The sequence below is a fragment of the Oncorhynchus mykiss genome, chromosome 4 (assembly GCF_057628025.1).
Source record: "Oncorhynchus mykiss isolate SJ-2025 chromosome 4, ASM5762802v1, whole genome shotgun sequence".
NCBI classification, from domain to species: Eukaryota; Metazoa; Chordata; class Actinopteri; order Salmoniformes; family Salmonidae; genus Oncorhynchus; species Oncorhynchus mykiss.
In genome coordinates this window covers 78,772,501-78,794,346 of record NC_143025.1, presented here as the reverse complement: position 1 = coordinate 78,794,346, position 21,846 = coordinate 78,772,501, and the positions used below count along the sequence as shown (strand labels likewise).

Below are 21,846 nucleotides of genomic sequence, written 5' to 3'. Positions count from 1 at the left end.
AGTAGAGAGGACTACACTGTTACTGTAATGACTGGGAAGAGAGGACTACTGTTACTGTAATGACTGGGAAGAGAGGACTACTGTTACTGTAATGACTGGGAAGAGAGGACTACTGTTACTGTAATGACTGGGAAGAGAGGACTCCACTGTTACTGTAATGACTGGGAAGAGAGGACTACTGTTACTGTAATGACTGGGAAGAGAGGACTACACTGTTACTGTAATGACTGGGAAGAGAGGACTCCACTGTTACTGTAATGACTGGGAAGAGAGGACTACTGTTACTGTAATGACTGGGAAGAGAGGACTACACTGTTACTGTAATGACTGGGCGAACCTGCTGTGATTGAAGAGAGAGTGAGAGAGAAAACATTCTGTGGGTGAACATAGAATGAGAGAGATAACTAGGTGAACATAGAGAGAACAATGAGGTTGGTTTTGAGGATAGACTCTAACAGAGTGACAGGACAGTAAATGTGGACCGACAGACAGAGAGCCCCACTACTCTGATTCACCTGCATTATCCACAACATAATAGATCACCTCCTGACCTGTCGCCATTTTAGGGTTAATATCCACAATTTCAATTCAGGGCATTCAGGCGCCAGCTTCTGTCATGGTGTATGATGACAGCAGTAAGAAATGGGTTCCCATTAAGCCAGGCCAGCAGGGCTTCAGCCGCATCAACATCTACCACAACACTGCCAACAACACCTTCCGCGTGGTGGGAGTCAAACTACAAGACCAGCAGGTAGAGAAAGGTACACAGACACACAGACACAGACACAGACACACACACACACACACACACACACACACACACACACACACACACACACACACACACACAAACACACACCCCACTTCCCTCACACACAAACCCCACCTCCCTCCCTCACACACTCTCTCTCTCTCACCTCCGTCCTGAGTGCTGAGGACATTGAGAGCGAACAGCATGGCATTGGAGAATGTGGTGGCTTCTTCCTTGCTGGCGAAGTTGAGTCCGTAGACCTGGCGGGCATCACGCCACTGGTGGAAGGTGGGCGTGGCCTGGTTATACTTCAGCCCCTTCACTATGGAGTAGTTGATCACCACCTGGAGGTAAGAGATGGAGCGGAGAGATGGAGAGAGTCAATGGTTACTTTCAAGGCCATTTCAGATCAATGTGTGTGTGTGTGTGTGCGCGTGCGTGCGTGCGTGTCTGTGTACCTCTACCTGCTGGTCTTGTAGTTTGACTCCCACCACGCGGAAGGTGTTGTTGGCAGTGTTGTGGTAGATGTTGATGCGGCTGAAGCCCTGCTGGCCTGGCTTAATGGGAACCCATTTCTTACTGCTGTCATCATACACCATGACAGAAGCTCGCGCCTGGCAGATACTCTGCTCACTGAAACAGGAAGAGAGAAACTATTAGTTCATCATTTAATCAATCGATTGATCTGTCGGTTGGTCTATCAAGTCGTAACCCTGACCCTGTCATCATACACCATGACAGAGGCTCTCGTCTGGCAGATACTCTGCTCACTGAAACAGGAAGAAAAAACTAAGTCCATCACTTTAATCAATCAATCAGTTGATCAATATGAACCCTAACCCTTACTGCTGTCATCAGACACCATCACAGAGGCAGAGATACTCAAGAGTCAATTGGGAGAACTTGAACATCAGTTAATCAACCAATGCCACCATTTTGTTTGATTTAAATAGGCTATAACAAAGTAACAGGACCAGGATGAAGCGCTGCATACTTGCATTATAAGACCAATCCAGCTGTAATCATGTGACTGATTGAAAAGGCTGTAATCACAAGATGTAAAGGAGTTGGATATTCTAAAGGAGACAACAACCCAACCTTCTTACCTAGTGTAGCATTAATAGCATAAATCAAACCTCATTAGCCATATACAGTGCTAGACCAGAGTCTGCTGCTACTGGTAGAAATATGTGTGTGTGTCCAGTTTGGGCCTGCCTCCTTCCCATCTGACAGTATTCAACACAGCCCACTGAGGCTCTCTCTCTTCAGTGACCTTCACCTCCCCCCTCCTTCCACACAGAGATCATTTTTAGATCATAAGTTTACTATGCCTGTGAGTCTGGGACACGGAGGGAGAGACAGAGGAGAGACAGAGAGGAGAGTCAGAGGAGAGACAGAGAGGAGAGTCAGAGGAGAGACAGAGAGGAGAGACAGAGGAGAGACAGAGAGGAGAGACAGAGGAGAGAGAGAGAGAGAGAGGAGAGACAGAGAGGAGGGACAGAGACAGAGAGGAGAGAGAGAGGAGAGACAGACAGAGAGGAGAGACAGAGAGGAGAGACAGAGGAGAGACAGAGGAGAGACAGATAATAGAGAGGAGAGAGAGAGGAGAGACAGAGTCAGAGAGGAGAGACAAAGAGGAGAGACAGAGAGGAGAGTCAGAGGAGAGACAGAGAGGAGAGACAGAGGAGAGACAGAGGAGAGACAGATAAGAGAGAGGAGAGAGGAGAGACAGAGACAGAGAGGAGAGAGAGAGGAGAGACAGAGGAGAGACAGACAGAGAGGAGAGACAGAGAGGAGAGACAGAGGAGAGACAGAGGAGAGACAGATAAGAGAGAGGAGAGAGAGAGGAGAGACAGAGGAGAGACAGAGGAGAGAGAGGGGAGAGACAGAGGAGAGAGAGAGGAGAGACAGACAGAGAGAGAGAGGAGAGACAGGAGAGTCAGAGGAGAGACAGAGAGGAGAGACAGAGGAGAGACAGAGGAGATACAGATATGAGAGAGGAGAGACAGAGAGGAGAGACAGAGGAGAGAGAGGAGAGACAAGAGAAGCAGAGAAGAGACAGAAGAGAGGCAGATAGGAGAGAGAGATGAGAGAGAGAGGAGAGAGAGAGGAGAGACAGAAGAGAGACAGATAGGAGAGAGAGATGAGAGAGAGAAGAGAGAGAGGAGAGACAGAGGAGAGAGAGATGAGAGACAGAGGAGAGAGAGAGGAGAGACAGAAGAGAGACAGACAGAGAGGAGAGACAGAGGAGAGAGAGAGGAGAGACAGAGAGGAGAGACTGAGAGGAGAGAGAGGAGAGATAAGAGAAGCAGAGAAGAGACAGAAGAGAGGCAGATAGGAGAGTGAGATGAGAGAGGAAAGGAGTGAGAAAGGGAAATAAAGGGGAGTGGGAGAAGAGATATTGAAAAGTATGGAAGGAGAGGTGAGACGGAGAAAAGGATGGAATGAGTTTAGATACAATGAGAGACAGTGTACAAGAGGGAAAAGGGGTAAGGAAGAGGGATAATGAGGAAGGGGAGGGGGAAAGGGAGGAGGAATGGAGAGAGGAGGAAGGGGAGGGGGAAAGGGAGGAGGAATGGAGAGAGGAGGAAGAGTGAGAGGGGAAAGGGAGGAGGAATGGAGAGAGGAGGAAGAGTGAGAGGGTAAAGGGAGGAGGAATGGAGAGAGGAGGAAGAGTGAGAGGGGAAAGGGAGGAGGAATGGAGAGAGGAGGAAGAGTGAAAGGGGAAAGGGAGGAGGAATGGAGAGAGGAGGAAGAGTGAGAGGGTAAAGGGAGGAGGAATGGAAAGAGGAGGAAGAGTGAAAGGGGAATTTTGAGGAGGAATGGAGAGAGGAGGAAGAGTGAGAGGGTAAAGGGAGGAGGAATGGGAAAAGGAGGAAAGGGGGAGAGGGAGAGTTTTGACATAATAATTTGAATAACAAGAGATAGCCCTATCTGAGCCTCTGATTCATCACCAGGCTAAAATTAGCAGAGCAGCCCTGGGGCAGAAAAGAGAAAGAGCTGCATCAGAGGAGAGAGAGTGGAGGGGAGGGTAGGGGGCTGAGACCCTAAGAGGCTTAGTGAGTGGAAACAAAGATTGAGAAAGTGAGAGAGATAAAGCCCCTTGAATTGAATTGAGGTTGAGAGAGAGACAGAGAGACAGAGCGATGAGAGGGAGGGGCAGGGTGATCACCTGAGATGAAGTGATAGTTATAGCTGGAGATAGAAAGATAGCGAGCGAACAAGCGCCATTTAAGTGTATAGAAAGTGTCTCTCCTCAGCAGCCATGAGAAATAGGCCAGGAGAGATGTCAGGATATGGTGAGTCACTACCTTAGAGACTGAGAAACAGACTAATGGATAAACATGCTGACTGGGCCATCCTGTCTCTCAAGCTCATCCCACTAGTCCAATTCCAATACATTAGGCCAGGGAATACAGTAAGCCAGGATTCAGGGCTATACAGTCCTTTAGGGCCAAAACACTTCTGCTTCTCAACACCCGATCATGGACTGATTCAGACCTTGGACACCAGGTGAGTGAACTCTTGGGCCAATCAATGTCATTAATTGATCAATTGACTGGCAGGTAGAAAAGAATCAGCATCAACCCTGGACTATTAACCCTGGACTATTAACCCTGGAACTATTAACCCTGGAACTATTAACCCTGGAACTATTAACCCTGGAACTATTAACCCTGGACTATTAACCCTGGAACTATTAACCCTGGACTATTAACCCTGGAACTATTAACCCTGGAACTATTAACCCTGGAACTATTGACCCTAGACTATTAACCCTGGACTATTAACCCTGGAACTATTAACCCTGGAACTATTAACCCTGGAACTATTAACCCTAGACTATTAACCCTGGACTATTAACCCTGAACTATTAACCCTGGAACTATTAACCCTGGACTATTAACCCTGGAACTATTAACCCTGGACTATTAACCCTGGAACTATTAACCCTGGACTATTAACCCTGGAACTATTAACCCTGGAACTATTAACCCTAGACTATTAACCCTGGAACTATTAACCCTAGACTATTAACCCTGGAACTATTAACCCTAGACTATTAACCCTGGAACTATTAACCCTGGACTATTAACCCTGGAACTATTAACCCTAGACTATTAACCCTGGAACTATTAACCCTAGACTATTAACCCTGGAACTATTAACCCTGGACTATTAACCCTGAACTATTAACCCTAGACTATTAACCCTGGACTATTAACCCTGGAACTATTAACCCTGGACTATTAACCCTGGAACTATTAACCCTAGAGCCTACAGTGATTTGAGGTCTTGTGATTGTAAAGTCCTAGAGTAGATGCTGCTGGTTGAGTCAACAACCTTGCTTCCAAACAAAACACAACACAAACACACTGTCATTTACTTTCCATGAAAGCACTGCACATCTTTGAGAAAGCCTTGGTTATAAATAAGCACACATCTTAGGGTGAGAGTGAAACTACACACACATTGCATTAGGACGGTGGAAGTGATGCTATACACACTTGTCACTATCGGTTTCCATCTTAACAGGCTTTAAATTAGCCAGTAAGGCAGTGAGTTGTTTAATTTATTTTCTTTAACTCGGCGGCTGAGTTAATTTTAAAAAGGAGTTCTTGGCAATCGCCTTACCCCACCAGCAAAAATAAACGAGACTCTCACATGAAAAGAGAACGAGAGAGGCAGCAAGATAGAGAATGAGAAGAGAAGAGAGAAAGGAGAAGAGTGAGAGAGAAAGAAGAGAGGGGGAGAAGTAGAAGAGAGAAAGAGAGATGGACTGAGAAGAAGAGAGATGAGTTACGACATTGAACGACCCGTTCTGTGACCATTCAGGGGCAGACACACACTACAGTTTCCCAGCGTACAACACACCACATGCCACACCTGTTGAAGCATGTACAATTTGTCTCTGAGACATGAATAAGTTAGGCGTTTCTGTTTGCACCTTGACAGGAGAAGCAGCAGCAAGCTATAACTGAGTGGAGTTTTCTGTTGACGCAAACACACACACACACACACACACACACACAGACACGCACAGACACACACAGACACACACACGCACACACACATACACACATACACACACACACACACACACACACAAACACACACACACACACACACACACACACACACACACACACACACACACACACACACACACACACACACACACACACACACACACACACACACACACACACGTTAAATACCACCCTGTACTCTGGAGAAAGCCTAGGGATGTACCTCAGCTCACCAAATCCCCTCCACTATACTGACATGTTTCAGTTGTAGATTTTTTGACCCAGATGTTTTCAGCTGCAGCAGCAGTTATAGCTCATCTGGCCCATCACCTCCTCTGAACATCACACACACACACACACACTCTCCCGCGCCCTCCCTCCCTCCCTCCCTCCCTCCCTCCCTCACTCCCTCCCTCCGAACGGTTGGGTAGGCTGTTTGGAGTGTTTATCTGATCGGATAAAAAAAAAGTTATGTCCCCCCACTTCTAAAACCAAAGTTGCGCCCCTGAGAGGGATAGATGGAGAGGGTGATGCATATTGTTATGTTTATAGCCAGCTAAATGAGAGAGAGAGAGCTGCATTTCTGTTTCCAGCCAGCTGAATGAGAGAGAGAGAGAGAGAGAGCTGCATTTCTCTGTTTCCAGCCAGCTGAATGAGAGAGAGAGAGAGAGAGAGAGAGAGAGATAGAGAGAGATGTATTTCTCTGTTTCCAGCCAGCTGAATGAGAGAGAGAGAGAGAGAGAGAGAGAGAGAGAGAGAGAGAGCTGTATTTCTGTTTCCAGACAGCTGAATGAGAGAGTCTTGCTGTGCTCTCATCACTATAATCACCAGCTTCACAGCTTTTCTTCCCCACTCTAATTCTGACACAACACTGGTGCTCTGGGCTAAATTTACTCTTTTATCATCAGTTCCCTGATCAGAGATGAGCAGCAAAACAACGCACTGTCAGAGTGAGCAGACACGCTACCTATTCAAAGCATACACACACACACACACGCCGTATGGATGGACACACAATCTCCCTCTCTCCCTCGCAAATACACAACAAAATCTGACGCACACTTGGAATGGACACGCCACCCACCCGAATCCTCATCACACTGGGACCAGAGATAATTATCAGAGTAGTGAATCTACCTGCTCCACGTTCCAGGTATACAGGACCGTACTACTGTATGCATTACAAAGGACCTGAAAGACTCTCTAGGAATCCACTCAAAACTGCCACAAAATGTTGACGATAAAACATTTTTAAACTAAACATTTTTTTTCCTACAACGTAAAATGTTAAATGAAGTGTTGTGCCTGTAGTCATGCCAGAAAGGAACAAACATTTACACTGTCCCTTCATTCTCACAAATGACCACCAACAACCTCACAGAAAGGACAGTAGGAGATATGAGCAGGCTGGAAATATCACTAACGTAAGAGTCAGTCCTCTCCTGGAGATGATTAACACATGTGAGTGAGTGAGTGAGTGAGTGAGTGAGTGAGTGAGTGAGTGAGTGTGTGTGTGTGTGTGTGTGTGTGTGTACTATGCCTTAATATATTCTGTCAGTGTAAACCTTGGGGCCACATATGTTCCTCTTCAGTTTCCAGAGTGTGTCTCTGGAAATCTCAAGGCTATACTTCTTCTGTTAGGACCTCAAGCAGAGTAACATTACAGTGCTGTCCACGGGAATCTCCAGCAGAATCAGGTCACACACACGCAATGGGAGCTTCAGTCACAGCACTCACATTTATGATGATAACATACACCGATGGTCACGTTTACTGCACAGGTCCTGATTCTAGGTTTAAATAATGACAACTAAGTCAATCTCAAAATCTCTAGCAAGTCAGTAATTGTTCCCAGAATAAAGTGTTGCTGTAGTGAATGTCAATATCAGTATCAACTCAGTGTGTCTGTCTGGCAGAAATGATCCTACTTCTGTTACAGGTTCTTGGAGTGGAGAGGAACTGAAACTCTCTCTCTCTATTCCTCTTTCCTCTCCCTCCCGCTCTCTCTCTTTCTCTCTCCCTCTACTAATGCAAACAGCAGAGCATTAACCCAAGGCACTTCACATAACCCTGACACAGAGAGAGAGACAAGAGAGAGAGAGAGAAAGAAAGGAGAGAGACAAAGAGAGAGAGAGAGAGAGAGACCTTGTTGAGGTCACAACAATAACTCTTCAGGGGAGAGAGGTAGACAGAACCCGTCTTTGTATAGCAGAGCCATCTACAGATGACAACATACAACTAACAAGCGAGATGGCTGGCAGGACAAATATCGTTTACAACAAATTGTTTTCTAGTCCCGTTACACCATTTTCACTGTCTCCAAAATAGGAATTCATGTTGGAGATGTTTAGTTTAAAAAATGAGCCAAGGAACTGCAAAATGAAACAGAGCGGTGTGTGTGTGTGTGTGTGTGTGTGTGTGTGTGTGTGTGTGTGTGTGTGTGTGTGTGTGTGTGTGTGTGTGTGTGCGGCACTGCATAAAACATCAAAGCAGCAGCAGCATTGAACAGCTGACAGCTTAAACATTTATAACTGTGGCACACACATGACCAATTCCCTACTAAACCTAAAGCAGCATTTATAGCACTGTGCTAAAGACAGTCCCCCCACCGGGTCAATGATGATAATGGTACCTTAGCCCCCCTTGCTTAAAGTATTAGTTGCTCCTAACCACATATCTGGGATCTGATTCCCCTACGTCCAGTTGTTACTTTAACCACTGGAGAGGTGTGTGTCTGTGTGTGTGTTAGTTCAATTATTTGAATCCCTTTACTTTCTTTCAAAAAAAAAGTGAGTTCAATGCGCAGTTTCTCTGGAGACAAATCAGCTCAAGTCCGAACTGTACTATGTAGTAGGGAGTTGTAGTTTCCAACAGGCCAATATTCTACATAGTTTAGCACAGAAAACATGGTAATTAACTACAATGACCAAATCCATTGCGTAATATACTTGTAATATATATTTCTTGCCTTATTTTACCAGGTTTGTTGACTGAGAACACATTCTCATTTACAGCAATGACCTGGGGAATAGTTACAGGGGAGAGGAGGAGGGATGAATGAGCCAATTGGAAGCTGGGGATGATTTATTTCTTTAAACATTTTTTATTTAACCTTTATTTAACCAGATAGGCCAGTTGAGAACAAGTTCTCATTTACAACTGCGACATGGCTAAGATAAAGCAAAGCAGTGCGACACAAACAACAACACAGAGTTACACATGGAATAAACAAACGTACAGTCAATAACACAATAGAAAAAAATCTATACACAGTGTGTGCAAATGAGGTAAGATAAGCGAGGTAAGGCAATAAATAGGCCGTAGTGGAGAAGTAATTACAATTTAGCAATTAAACACTGGGTTGATAGATGTGCAGAAGATGAATGTGCAAGTAGAGATACTTAGGTGCAAAAGAGCAAAAAATAAATAACAAAATGGGGATGAGGTCGTTGGATGGGCTGTTTACAGATGGGCTATGTACAGGTGCAATGATCTGTAAGCTGCTCTGACAGCTGATACTTAAAGTTAGTGAGAGAGATAAGAGTCTCCAGTTTCAGTGATTTGCAATTCGTTCCAGTCATTAGCAGCAGAGAACTGGAAGGCGGCCAATGGAAGAATTGGCTTTGGGGGTGACCAGTGAAATATACCTGCTGGAGTGCGTGCTACGGGTGGGTGCTGCTATGGTGACCAGTGAGCTGAGCTAAGGTGGGGCTTTACCTAGCAAAGACTTTTAAAGAATAACCAAGCATCCTCTACTGATGGAATGAGGTCAATATCCTTCCAGGATACCCGGCGGCAGGTCGATTAGAAAGGCCTGGTCACTGAAGTGTTTTAGGCAGCGTTTGACAGTGATATGGGGTGGTCGTTTGACCGCAGACCCATTATGGACGTAGGCAATGAGGCAGTGATCGCTGAGATCCTGGTTGAAGACAGCAGATGTGTATTTAGAGGGCAGGTTGGTCAGGATGATATCTATGAGGGTGCCCGTGTTTACGGATTTGGGGTTGTACCTGGTAGGTTCATTGATAATTTGTGTGAGATTGAGGGCATCTATCTTAGATTGTAGGACAGCCGGGGTGTTAAGCATGTCCCAGTTTAGGTCACCTAACAGTACGAGCTCTGAAGATAGATGAGGGGAAATCAATTCACATATGGTGTCCAGGGCACAGCTGGGGGCTGAAGGTGGTCTATAACAAGTGGCAACGATGAGAGACTTGTTTCTGGAAAGGTAGATTTTTAGAAGTAGAAGATCAAATTGTTTGGGCACAGACCTGGATAGCATGACAGAACTCTGCAGGCTATCTCTGCAGTAGATTGCAACTCCGCCCCCTTTGGCAGTTCTATCTTGTCGGAAAATGTTATAGTTAGGGATGGAAATTTCAGGATTTTTGGTGGCCTTCCTAAGCCAGGATTCAAACATAGCTAGGACATCTGGGTTGCAGAGTGTGCTAAAGCAGTGAGTAAAACAAACTTGGGTAGTAGGCTTCTAATGTTAACATGCATGAAACCAAGGCTTTTACGGTTACAGAAGTAAACAAATGAGAGTGCCTGGGGAATAGGAGTGGAGCTAGGTGCTGCAGGGCTTGGATTAACCTCTACATCACCAGAGGAAGAGAAGGATAAGGGTACGGCTGAAGGCTATACGAACTGGTCATCTAGTATGTTCAGAACAGAGAGTAAAAGGAGCAGGTTTCTGGGCGCGGAAGAATAGATTCAAGGCATAATGTACAGACAAGGGTATGGTAGGATGTGAATACAGTGGAGGTAAACCTAGGCATTGAGTGACGATGAGAGAGGTTTTGTCTCGAGAGACACCATTTAAACCAGGTGAGGTCGCCGCATGTGTGGGAGGTGGAACAAAAGGGCTAGCTAAGGCATATTGAGCAGGGCTGGAGGCTCTACAATGAAATAAGACAATAATCCCTAAACAAAACAGCAATGGACAGTTGACATTAGGGAGAGGCATGCGTAGCCGAGTGATCATAGGGTCCAATGAGTAGCTGGATGGGATGGAGACAGGGCGATTCAGACAGCTAGTGGGCCGGGGATAGCAGGCTAGCAGAAGGGCCTTAGGGGGACGTCGCGATGGAATAGTCTGTTGTAGCGCCCTCGGACGGTTACGTCGGCACACCAGTCGTGATGGATCGGCAGGGCTCCGTGTAGGCAGGAAAAGGGTCCAGGCCAATTGGCAAAATAGGTATTGTAGCCCAAGAAATTTGCTGATGGACCTCTTCAGCTTACAGTCCGATATGCTTTAGACAGCTAGCGTACCACGGCTAGCAGGCTAGCGGATGGGCATTCAAGGGATGTCGTGAATGAGGACCCTGTTGAAACCCCCTTGGGCGGATTACGTCAGTAGACCAGTCGTGATGGATCGATGGGGCTCCGTGTCACCAGTAAAAGGGGTCCAGGCCAATTGGCAAAATACAGTGCCTTGCGAAAGTATTCGGCCCCCTTGAACTTTGCGACCTTTTGCCACATTTCAGGCTTCAAACATAAAGATATAAAACTGTATTTTTTTGTGAAGAATCAACAACAAGTGGGACACAATCATGAAGTGGAACGACATTTATTGGATATTTCAAACTTTTTTAACAAATTAAAAACTGAAAAATTGGGCGTGCAAAATTATTCAGCCCCCTTAAGTTAATACTTTGTAGCGCCACCTTTTGCTGCGATTACAGCTGTAAGTCGCTTGGGGTATGTCTCTATCAGTTTTGCACATCAAGAGACTGAAATGTTTTCCCATTCCTTCTTGCAAAACAGCTCGAGCTCAGTGAGGTTGGATGGAGAGCATTTGTCAACAGCAGTTTTCAGTTCTTTCCACAGATTCTCGATTGGATTCAGGTCTGGACTTTGACTTGGCCATTCTAACACCTGGATATGTTTATTTTTGAACCATTCTAACACCTGGATATGTTTATTTTTGAACCATTCCATTGTAGATTTTGCTTTATGTTTTGGATCATTGTCTTGTTGGAAGACAAATCTCTGTCCCAGTCTCAGGTCTTTTGCAGACTCCATCAGGTTTTCTTCCAGAATGGTCCTGTATTTGGCTCCATCCATCTTCCCATCAATTTTAACCATCTTCTCTGTCCCTGCTGAAGAAAAGCAGGCCCAAACCATGATGCTGCCACCACCATGTTTGACAGTGGGGATGGTGTGTTCAGTGTGATGAGCTGTGTTGCTTTTACGCCAAACATAACGTTTTGCATTGTTGCCAAAAGGTTAAATTTTGGTTTCATCTGACCAGAGCACCTTCTTCCACATGTTTGGTGTGTCTCCCAGGTGGCTTGTGGCAAACTTTAAACGACACTTTTTATGGATATCTTTAAGAAATGGCTCTCTTCTTGCCACTCTTCCAAAAAGGCCAGATTTGTGCAATATATGACTGATTGTTGTCCTATGGACAGAGTCTCCCACCTCAGCTGTAGATCTCTGCAGTTCATCCAGAGTGATCATGGGCCTCTTGGCTGCATCTCTGATTAGTCTTCTCCTTGTATGAGCTGAAAGTTTAGAGGGACGGCCAGGTCTTGGTAGATTTGCAGTGGTCTGATACTCCTTCCATTTCAATATTATCGCTTGCACAGTGCTCCTTGGGATGTTTAAAGCTTGGGAAATCTTTTTGTATCCAAATCCGGCTTTAAACTTATTCACAACAGTATCTCGGACCTGCCTGGTGTGTTCCTTGTTCTTCATGATGCTCTCTGCGCTTTTAACGGACCTCTGAGACTATCACAGTGCAGGTGCATTTATACAGAGACTTGATTACACACAGGTGGATTGTATTTATCATCATTAGTCATTTAGGTCAACATTGGCTCATTCAGAGATCCTCACTGAACTTCTGGAGAGAGTTTGCTGCACTGAAAGTAAAGGGGCTGAATAATTTTGCACGCCCAAATTTTCAGTTTTTGATTTGTTAAAAAAGTTTGAAATATCCAATAAATGTCGTTCCACTTCATGATTGTGTCCCACTTGTTGTTGATTCTTCACAAAAAAATACAGTTTTATATCTTTATGTTTGAAGCCTGAAATGTGGCAAAAGGTCGCAAAGTTCAAGGGGGCCGAATACTTTCGCAAGGCACTGTAGGTATAGTAGCCCAAGGAGTGGCTGATGGACCTCTTCAGCTAGCCGGGAAATGGGCATAGCATGAGGCTAGTTCAAGGCTAGGTTCTTGCTTCGGGAAAGAGACGTTAGCCAGGAGTAGCCACTCGGATAGCAGTTAGCTAGCTGCGATGATCCAGGTGAAAAGGTTCAGAGCTTGCGGTAGGATTCCGGAGATGTGGACATTTGGTGGAGAAAAAGCAATCCGGTATGCTCTGGGTTTTACATACACCTTAGCCAAATACATTTAAACTCAGTTTTCACAATTCCTGACATTTAATCTTAGTAAAAATTCCCTGTCTTAGGTCAGTTAGGATCACCACTTTATTTTAAGAATGTGAAATGTCAGAATAATAGTAGAGAGAAGGATTTATTTCAGCATTTATTATTTATTTCATCACATTCCCAGTGGGTCAGAAGTTTACATACACTCAATTAGTATTTGGTAGAATTGCCTTGAAATTATTTAACTTGGATCAAACATTTCGGGTAGCCTTCCACATGCTTCCCACAATAAGTTGGGTGAATTTTGGCCCATTCCTCCTGACAGAGCTGGTGTAACTGAGTCAGGTTTGTAGGCCTCCTTGCTCGCACACGCCTTTTCAGTTCTGCCCACAAATTTTCCATAGGATTGAGGTCAGGGCTTTGTGATGGCCACTCCAATACCTTGACTTTGTTGTCCTTAAGCCATTTTGACACAACTTTGCTTGGGGTCATTGTCCATTTGGAAGACCCATTTGCGACCAAGCTTTAACTTCCTGAATGATGTCTTGAGATGTTGCCTCAATATATCCATATAATTTTCTTTCCTCATGATGCCATCTATTTTGTGTAGTGCATCAGTCCTTCCTGCAGCAAAGCACCCCCACAACATGATGCTGCCACCCCCGTGCTTCATGGTTGGGATGGTGTTCTTCGGCTTGCAAGCCTCCCCATTTTTCCTCCAAATGTGCAGTTGCAAACCGTAGTCTGGCTTTTTTATGGCGGTTTTGGAGCAGTGGCTTCTTCCTTCCTGAGCGGCCTTTCAGGTTATGCCGATATAGGACCCGTTTTACTGTGGATAGAGATACTTTTGTACCTGTTTCCTCCAGCATCTTCACAAGGGCCTTTGCTGTTGTTCTGGGATTGATATGCACTTTTCGCACCAAAGTACGTTCATCTCTAGGAGACAGAACGCGCCTCCTTCCTGAACGGTATGACGGCTGCGTGGTCCCATGGTGTTTATTCTTGTGTACTACTGCTTGTACAGATGAACGTGGTACCGTCAGGCGTTTGGAAATTGCTTCCAAGGACGAACCAGACTTGTGGAGGTCTACAATTATTTTTCTGAGGTCTTGGCTGATTTGTTTAGATTTTCCCATGATGTCAAGCAAAGAGGCACTGAATTTGAAGGTAGGCTTTGAAATATACCCACAGGTATTGACTCAAATAATATCAATTAGCCTACCAGAAGCTTCTAAAGCCAAGACATCATTTTCTGGAATTTTCCAAGCTGTTTAAAACATGTTGGTACTAGGGGGCAGTATTTTCATTTTTGGAAAAAAAACGTTCCCGTTTTAAACGTGATATTTTGTCAGGACAAGATGCTAGAATATGCATATAATTGACAGCTTTGGATAGAAAACACTCTAACGTTTCCAAAACTGTAAAGATATTGTCTGTGAGTATAACAGAACTGATGTTGCAGGCGAAAGCCTGAGAACAATCCAATCCGGAAGTGCCCCAGGTTTTGAAAGCGCTGCGTTCCAATGAGTCCCTATTCAGCTGTGAATGTGCCATCAACGAGCTTACGCTTTCTACGTATTCCCCAAGGTGTCTACAGCATTGTGACGTAGTTTTACGCATTTCTGTTGAAGAATAGCCGTAGGCGGCCACATTGCGTAAGTGGTCACATGGTGGCTCCGAGAGCGAGATTCTCGTGTAAAATAGAGAGGTAGCCATTACTCCAATAGGTCCTACTGAAAAACGAATTGTCCCGCCGGATATATTATCGAATAGATATTAGAAAAACACCTTGAGGATTGATTATAAACAACGTTTGCCATGTTTCTGTCGATATTATGGAGCTAATTTGGAATATCTTTTGGGGTTGTGGTGACCGCAATTTCCGGGCGATTTCTCAGCCAAACGTGAAGATCAAATGGAGCTATTTCGCCTACAAAAATAATCTTTTGGGGAAAAAATGAACTTTGGCTATCTACCTGGGAGTCTCGTGAGTGAAAACATCCGAAGTTCATCAAAGGTAAACGATTTAATTTGATTGCTTTTCAGATTTTCGCGACAAGGTTGAATGCTGCTAGCAAGGCATAATGCTATGCTAGTCTATGATAAACTTACACAAATGCTTGTCTAGCGTTATTTGCTATTTGATGTAAATATCTAAATAATTTATATATAAATTTTAGAAAATTTGAGATGACAGGGTGATTAACAAAAGGCTAAACTGTGTTCCAATATATTTCACTTGTGATTTTCATGAATAGGAAAATTCTCTAGGAAGATTTATGTCCGTTGTGTTATGCTAATTAGTGTCAGGCGATGATTACGCTCCTGGATCCGGGTTTGAGAGTCACAAGAAGTTTTAAAGGCAGTCAACTTAGTGTATGTGAACTTCTGACCCACTGGAATTGTGATACTGTGAATTATAAGTGAAATAATCTGTCTGTAAACAATTGTTGGAAAAATGACTTGTGTCATGCACAAAGTAGATGTCCTAACCGACTTGCCAAAACTATAGAAATTTGTGGAGTGGTTGAAAAACGAGTTTTAATGACTCCAACCTAAGTGTTTGTAAACATCCGACTTCAACTGTATATCCGAAATATATATGAAGAAAAAAATATATGTACAAGGGACACGACAAGACAAAGACGTCTGAACTGCTACGCCATCTTGGAATCTAATCTAGAATCTAGATTAGGTAGGCCATTATGGTATGAGGGCCAGATTGGGAATTTAGCCAGGACACCGGTCTGTGTGGGGTAGACACGGAAAGGGAGAGGGAGAGAAGAGACTGCTTGATTAAGAGGGATAGAGAGTAGTAGCTTCGCGAGGTATCTCCACTTGAAAATACACAATCTAAGTGATTGATAGTTGATATTCAGCAGTCATAAAAGCATGCCTTATTTACTTTGAAGAACTACAAAATAGTGATTTTGTCAGACAGTATAGCAAGCAGCTCTATAGAGATGAGATGACGACTTGAAATGAAATAATAAAGTCATCAAATTAAACAAATGTAATATAGACAATTGAAATATTTTATTAACGTGAAGTCATGTGAATAAATGATGGTTAATAAGTAATAAGCAGTAATGGGCAGTCATTACCGTCATGAGACTTGTATTAATTGTTTTATTCTGTGCTGTTACAGCATTCAACCCACATAATGCATAGTGCATTTAATGTTTACAAAAATATCGAAATCGAAAACCATGATTATTTTTTCCTAAATTTTAAGACGTCCATCAGATTAAATTGTGAGATATAGAGAAACGTATTACTATTTTGCTTACCCACTCTGCCCAACTATTTGGGTTAGGTTTAGGATTCAATCGGCTATTTGGGTTAGGTTTAGGATTCAATCGGCTATTTGGGTTAGGTTTAGGATTCAATCGGCTATTTGGGTTAGGTTTAGGATTCAATCGGCTATTTGGGTTAGGTTTAGGATTCAATAGGCTATTTGGGTCAGGTTTAGGATTCAATAGGCTATTTGGGTTAGGTTTAGGATTCAATAGGCTATTTGGGTTAGGTTTAGGATTCAATCGGCTATTTGGGTTAGGTTTAGGATTCAATCGGCTATTTGGGTTAGGTTTAGGATTCAATAGGCTATTTGGGTTAGGTTTAGGATTCAATAGGCTATTTGGGTTAGGTTTAGGATTCAATAGGCTATTTGGGTTAGGTTTATGATTCAATAGGCTATTTGGGTTAGGTTTAGGATTCAATCGGCTATTTGGGTTAGGTTTAGGATTCAATCGGCTATTTGGGTTAGGTTTAGGATTCAATAGGCTATTTGGGTTAGGTTTAGGATTCAATAGGCTATTTGGGTTAGGTTTAGGATTCAATCGGCTATTTGGGTTAGGTTTAGTATTCAATAGGCTATTTGGGTTAGGTTTAGGATTCAATCGGCTATTTGGGTTAGGTTTAGTATTCAATAGGCTATTTGGGTTGGGTTTAGGATTCAATCGGCTATTTGGGTTAGGTTTAGTATTCAATAGGCTATTTGGGTTGGGTTTAGGATTCAATCGGCTATTTGGGTTAGGTTTAGGATTCAATAGGCTATTTGGGTTAGGTTTAGGATTCAATAGGCTATTTGGGTTAGGTTTAGGATTCAATCGGCTATTTGGGTTAGGTTTAGTATTCAATAGGCTATTTGGGTTAGGTTTAGGATTCAATCGGCTATTTGGGTTAGGTTTAGTATTCAATAGGCTATTTGGGTTGGGTTTAGGATTCAATCGGCTATTTGGGTTAGGTTTAGTATTCAATAGGCTATTTGGGTTGGGTTTAGGATTCAATTGGCTATTTGGGTTAGGTTTAGGATTCAATAGGCTATTTGGGTTAGGTTTAGGATTCAATAGGCTATTTGGGTTAGGTTTAGTATTCAATAGGCTATTTGGGTTAGGTTTAGTATTCAATAGGCTATTTGGGTTAGGTTTAGGATTCAATCGGCTATTTGGGTTAGGTTTAGGATTCAATCGGCTATTTGGGTTAGGTTTAGTATTTAATAGGCTATTTGGGTTAGGTTTAGGATTCAATCGGCTATTTGGGTTAGGTTTAGTATTCAATAGGCTATTTGGGTTAGGTTTAGGATTCAATCGGCTATTTGGGTTAGGTTTAGTATTCAATAGGCTCTTTGGGTTAGGTCTAGGATTCAATCGGCTATTTGGGTTAGGTTTAGGATTCAATAGGCTATTTGGGTTAGGTTTAGGATTCAATAGGCTATTTGGGTTAGGTTTAGTATTCAATAGGCTATTTGGGTTAGGTTTAGTATTCAATAGGCTATTTGGGTTAGGTTTAGGATTCAATTGGCTATTTGGGTTAGGTTAGGATTCAATCGGCTATTTGGGTTAGGTATAGTATTCAATAGGCTATTTGGGTTGGGTTTAGGATTCAATCGGCTATTTGGGTTAGGTTTAGGATTCAATAGGCTATTTGGGTTAGGTTTAGGATTCAATCGGCTATTTGGGTTAGGTTTAGTATTCAATAGGCTATTTGGGTTAGGTTTAGGATTCAATCGGCTATTTGGGTTAGGTTTAGGATTCAATAGGCTATTTGGGTTAGGTTTAGGATTCAATAGGCTATTTGGGTTAGGTTTAGTATTCAATAGGCTATTTGGGTTAGGTTTAGGATTCAATAGGCTATTTGGGTTAGGTTTAGGATTCAATCGGCTATTTGGGTTAGGTTTAGGATTCAATCGGTTATTTGGGTTAGGTTTAGGATTCAATAGGCTATTTGGGTTAGGTTTAGGATTCAATAGGCTATTTGGGTTAGGTTTAGGATTCAATAGGCTATTTGGGTTAGGTTTAGGATTCAATAGGCTATTTGGGTTAGGTTTAGGATTCAATCGGCTATTTGGGTTAGGTTTAGGATTCAATCGGCTATTTGGGTTAGGTTTAGGATTCAATCGGCTATTTGGGATAGGTTTAGGATTCAATCGGCTATTTGGGTTAGGTTTAGGATTCAATAGGCTATTTGGGTTAGGTTTAGGATTCAATCAGCTATTTGGGTTAGGTTTAGGATTCAATAGGCTATTTGGGTTAGGTTTAGGATTCAATCGGCTATTTGGGTTAGGTTTAGGATTCAATCGGCTATTTGGGTTAGGTTTAGGATTCAATCGGCTATTTGGGTTAGGTTTAGGATTCAATAGGCTATTTGGGTTAGGTTTAGGATTCAATAGGCTATTTGGGTTAGGTTTAGGATTCAATAGGCTATTTGGGTTAGGTTTAGGATTCAATCGGCTATTTGGGTTAGGTTTAGGATTCAATCGGCTATTTGGGTTAGGTTTAGGATTCAATCGGCTATTTGGGTTAGGTTTAGGATTCAATAGGCTATTTGGGTTAGGTTTAGGATTCAATTGGCTATTTGGGTTAGGTTTAGGATTCAATTGGCTATTTGGGTTAGGTTTAGGATTCAATAGGCTATTTGGGTTTGGTTTAGGATTGAATAAACTATTTTGGTTAGATTTAGGATTAAATCAACTATTTGGGTTAGGTTTAGGGTTCATGGGCTATGCCAAGAGACATACAGTAACTATTTGTTCTGTTGTGCTCTTACAGATGGACAGAGAGCTCAGTCTATGTTTGGGACAAATCAAGGACGGTCCAGACCAGACCAAAAATTAACATCTGTGGACTGTAATGAAGGGGAGGTGAGTCGGAAGCAGGTGAAACTTTTTAATAAAACAACAAAACCAAAGAACACGACACTAACATAAGGCAGTACGCCAATACACGAGAACAATACCAACTGGTGAGTGAAAATGGGAGAGTGACATTTAAAGGGAAGGAAATGATGAAAGTAATGGAGTCTAGGTGTGAATCATAATGAGTAACAGGTGCGCATAATGATGAGTGCCAAGTGTGTGTAATGATGAGTAATAGGTGCACGTAATGATGAGTGACAGGTGTGTGTAATGATGAATCCCAGGACCGGTGGTTAGTACATTGGCGACGTCGTACGCTGGAGGGGAGGAGCAGACGTGACAGGACGTTGAAATTAAAGCTGCACCAGACCCTACGAAAAACGAGGCCTGTGGACGTTGAAATCAAGGCCAGGGTGACTGACCAAATGTAAACCACTTTTAAATCCAGCATGGAAGACAGGAGAGGGAAGTCGCTGTGGTCCAGACTAATACTGTTGCAGCAGAGACATGAAATGTATTGACCAAGAATGAAGGAGAGGTTGTGACCTGTGTATTAGAGTGATGTTCTACGTGTGTGTGTGTGTGTGTGTGTGTGTGTGTGTGTGTGTGTGTGTGTGTCTGTGTTGTAGTTGGAGTGTTTTCATGTCTGACATCATGTTTGATTGTGTGTTGAAGCCTTGAGAGCTTGATGTATGTTTTGGACAGTGTGTGTGTGTTTCTGAATCTGACTATGTGTTTGAATGTTCTAGAGCCTGAATACCAGGATGCAGACTGCACAGAGCATGCACACTCACTCAGTCTCTGCTGCAGAGTCACTCACTCCACTGCAGAAAGACCACGCAAGAGCATACTAATCTATTGGCATGACAACTAGAGTGGAATATTCGTTTGGCCTAGAAAATATGGCTGAGGAAGAAAAGATGAATGAGCTGTGACTGTGATGTGATATAAATAAAATGGGTTCAGAATGCCAGGGGCCTTCAGAAGACAGACATGCAGTCTATCTTGCTTTAATTACAGACAGAGCGGAACAATGCTACAGACGTCCTTGGGGCAATTCCACGGTAACGGACTCAGATTTGTCACTTTAAAATGTATACCAAACAAAAAACATTGATTTCGAAGTTTAACAAACCATACAACTCTATGCACAAGGACTACTTTGAACATTTTACACTGAACATTTGACAAAAACACATTTATTGGAACAGTGCAAATTTAAAGTTTGGTAACAGAATTTCGGTCAAATCTCCCTCAGGTTTTTATGTGACCACGTTTTCTAAAAACGGTGTTAAATATCTGCTCTGAATGAAGATTGAAAGACGTCTGCAGACAGAATGGGCTGTCAGCTATGTATGACATAACACCTTGACTTTGAAAACATCTACTGTATCTGGGTTATTGAACTACAGTGACGTAAACAACTAAGTAAAGTGGACTTAATCAATTTCATCATGGGTCCCTGATCTGTACGACACAGAAATGCACAATTATGGATATGAACAGCATTCTCTCCATGGTACACAAAGGTAGAAATAAGCAATATCCTCCTTTTTCATATTTGGATATTATTCTACACACGGCTATTATTTTAATGACGTGAGTAGAGTCTACGTGAGTAGAGTTCGGTACACTACAGTAGAGTTCAGTAAAGTAGAGTTCAGTACAGTACAGTACAGTAGAGTCAACATGAGTAGAGTAGAGTTCAGTACACTACAGTAGAGTTCAGTAAAGTAGAGTAGAGTAGAGTAGAGTACAGTACAGTACAGTACAGTACAGTACAGTAGAGTCGACATGAGTAGATTAGAGTTCAGTACAGTACAGTACAGAACAGTCGACATGAGTAGAGTAGAGTTCAGTACATTACAGTAGAGTTCAGTAAAGTAGAGTTGAGTACAGTACAGTACAGTACAGTACAGTACAGTCGATGTGAGTAGAGTTCAGTACACTACAGTAGAGTTCAGTAAAGTAGAGTACAGTACAGTACAGTAGAGTCGACGTGAGTAGAGTAGAGTTCAGTACACTACAGTAGAGTTCAGTAAAGTAGAGTTCAGTTCAGTACAGTCGACGTGAGTATAATAGAGTTCAGTACACTACAGTAGAGTTCAGTAAAGTAGAGTACAGTACAGTACAGTCGACGTGAGTAGAGTAGAGTTCAGTATAGTACAGTAGAGTTCAGTAAAGTAGAGTTCAGTACAGTACAGTCGACATGAGTAGAGTTCAGTACAGTACAGTAGAGTTCAGTAAAGTAGAGTACAGTACAGTACAGTCGACGTGAGTAGAGTTCAGTATAGTACAGTAGAGTTCAGTAAAGTAGAGTTCAGTACAGTACAGTCGACATGAGTAGAGTTCAGTACAGTACAGTACAGTATAGTCGACGTGAGTAGAGTAGAGTTCAGTACAGTACAGTAGAATTCAGTAAAGTAGAGTACAGTTAGTCCCTCCAGGATTTTGTACTGTACTGAACTACAGTATACTCTACTCAACTTTTTGTTTTAACTTTACTATACTGTACTGTGCTTTACTGTACTGTGCTCTCCAAAATTGTGAAACATATTATTGGTTCACATTTGGTCCAGTCCGGACTGGACTGTAG

General features: G+C 43.0%; 1 protein-coding gene across 8 annotated transcripts in view; it reads right to left on the bottom strand.

Annotated features, from left to right (window-relative positions):
• Positions 1-21,846, bottom strand: part of LOC110522454 (ena/VASP-like protein) — a 137,588-nt gene that overhangs the window by 61,462 nt on the left and 54,280 nt on the right. For 4 of the 8 annotated variants that reach the window (XM_090233091.1, XM_090233092.1, XM_021600862.3 and 1 more), the window contains exons 2-3: positions 1,216-1,384; positions 918-1,095 (exon numbers count right to left, since the gene is read on the bottom strand). In XM_090233091.1, the coding sequence (XP_090089217.1) occupies positions 918-1,095; positions 1,216-1,384 (347 nt within the window). Of the gene's footprint in view, positions 1-917; positions 1,096-1,209; positions 1,385-21,846 lie in introns of all 8 variants that reach the window. The other 4 variants (XM_021600863.3, XM_090233090.1, XM_021600859.3 and 1 more) reach the window with 1 other exon arrangement.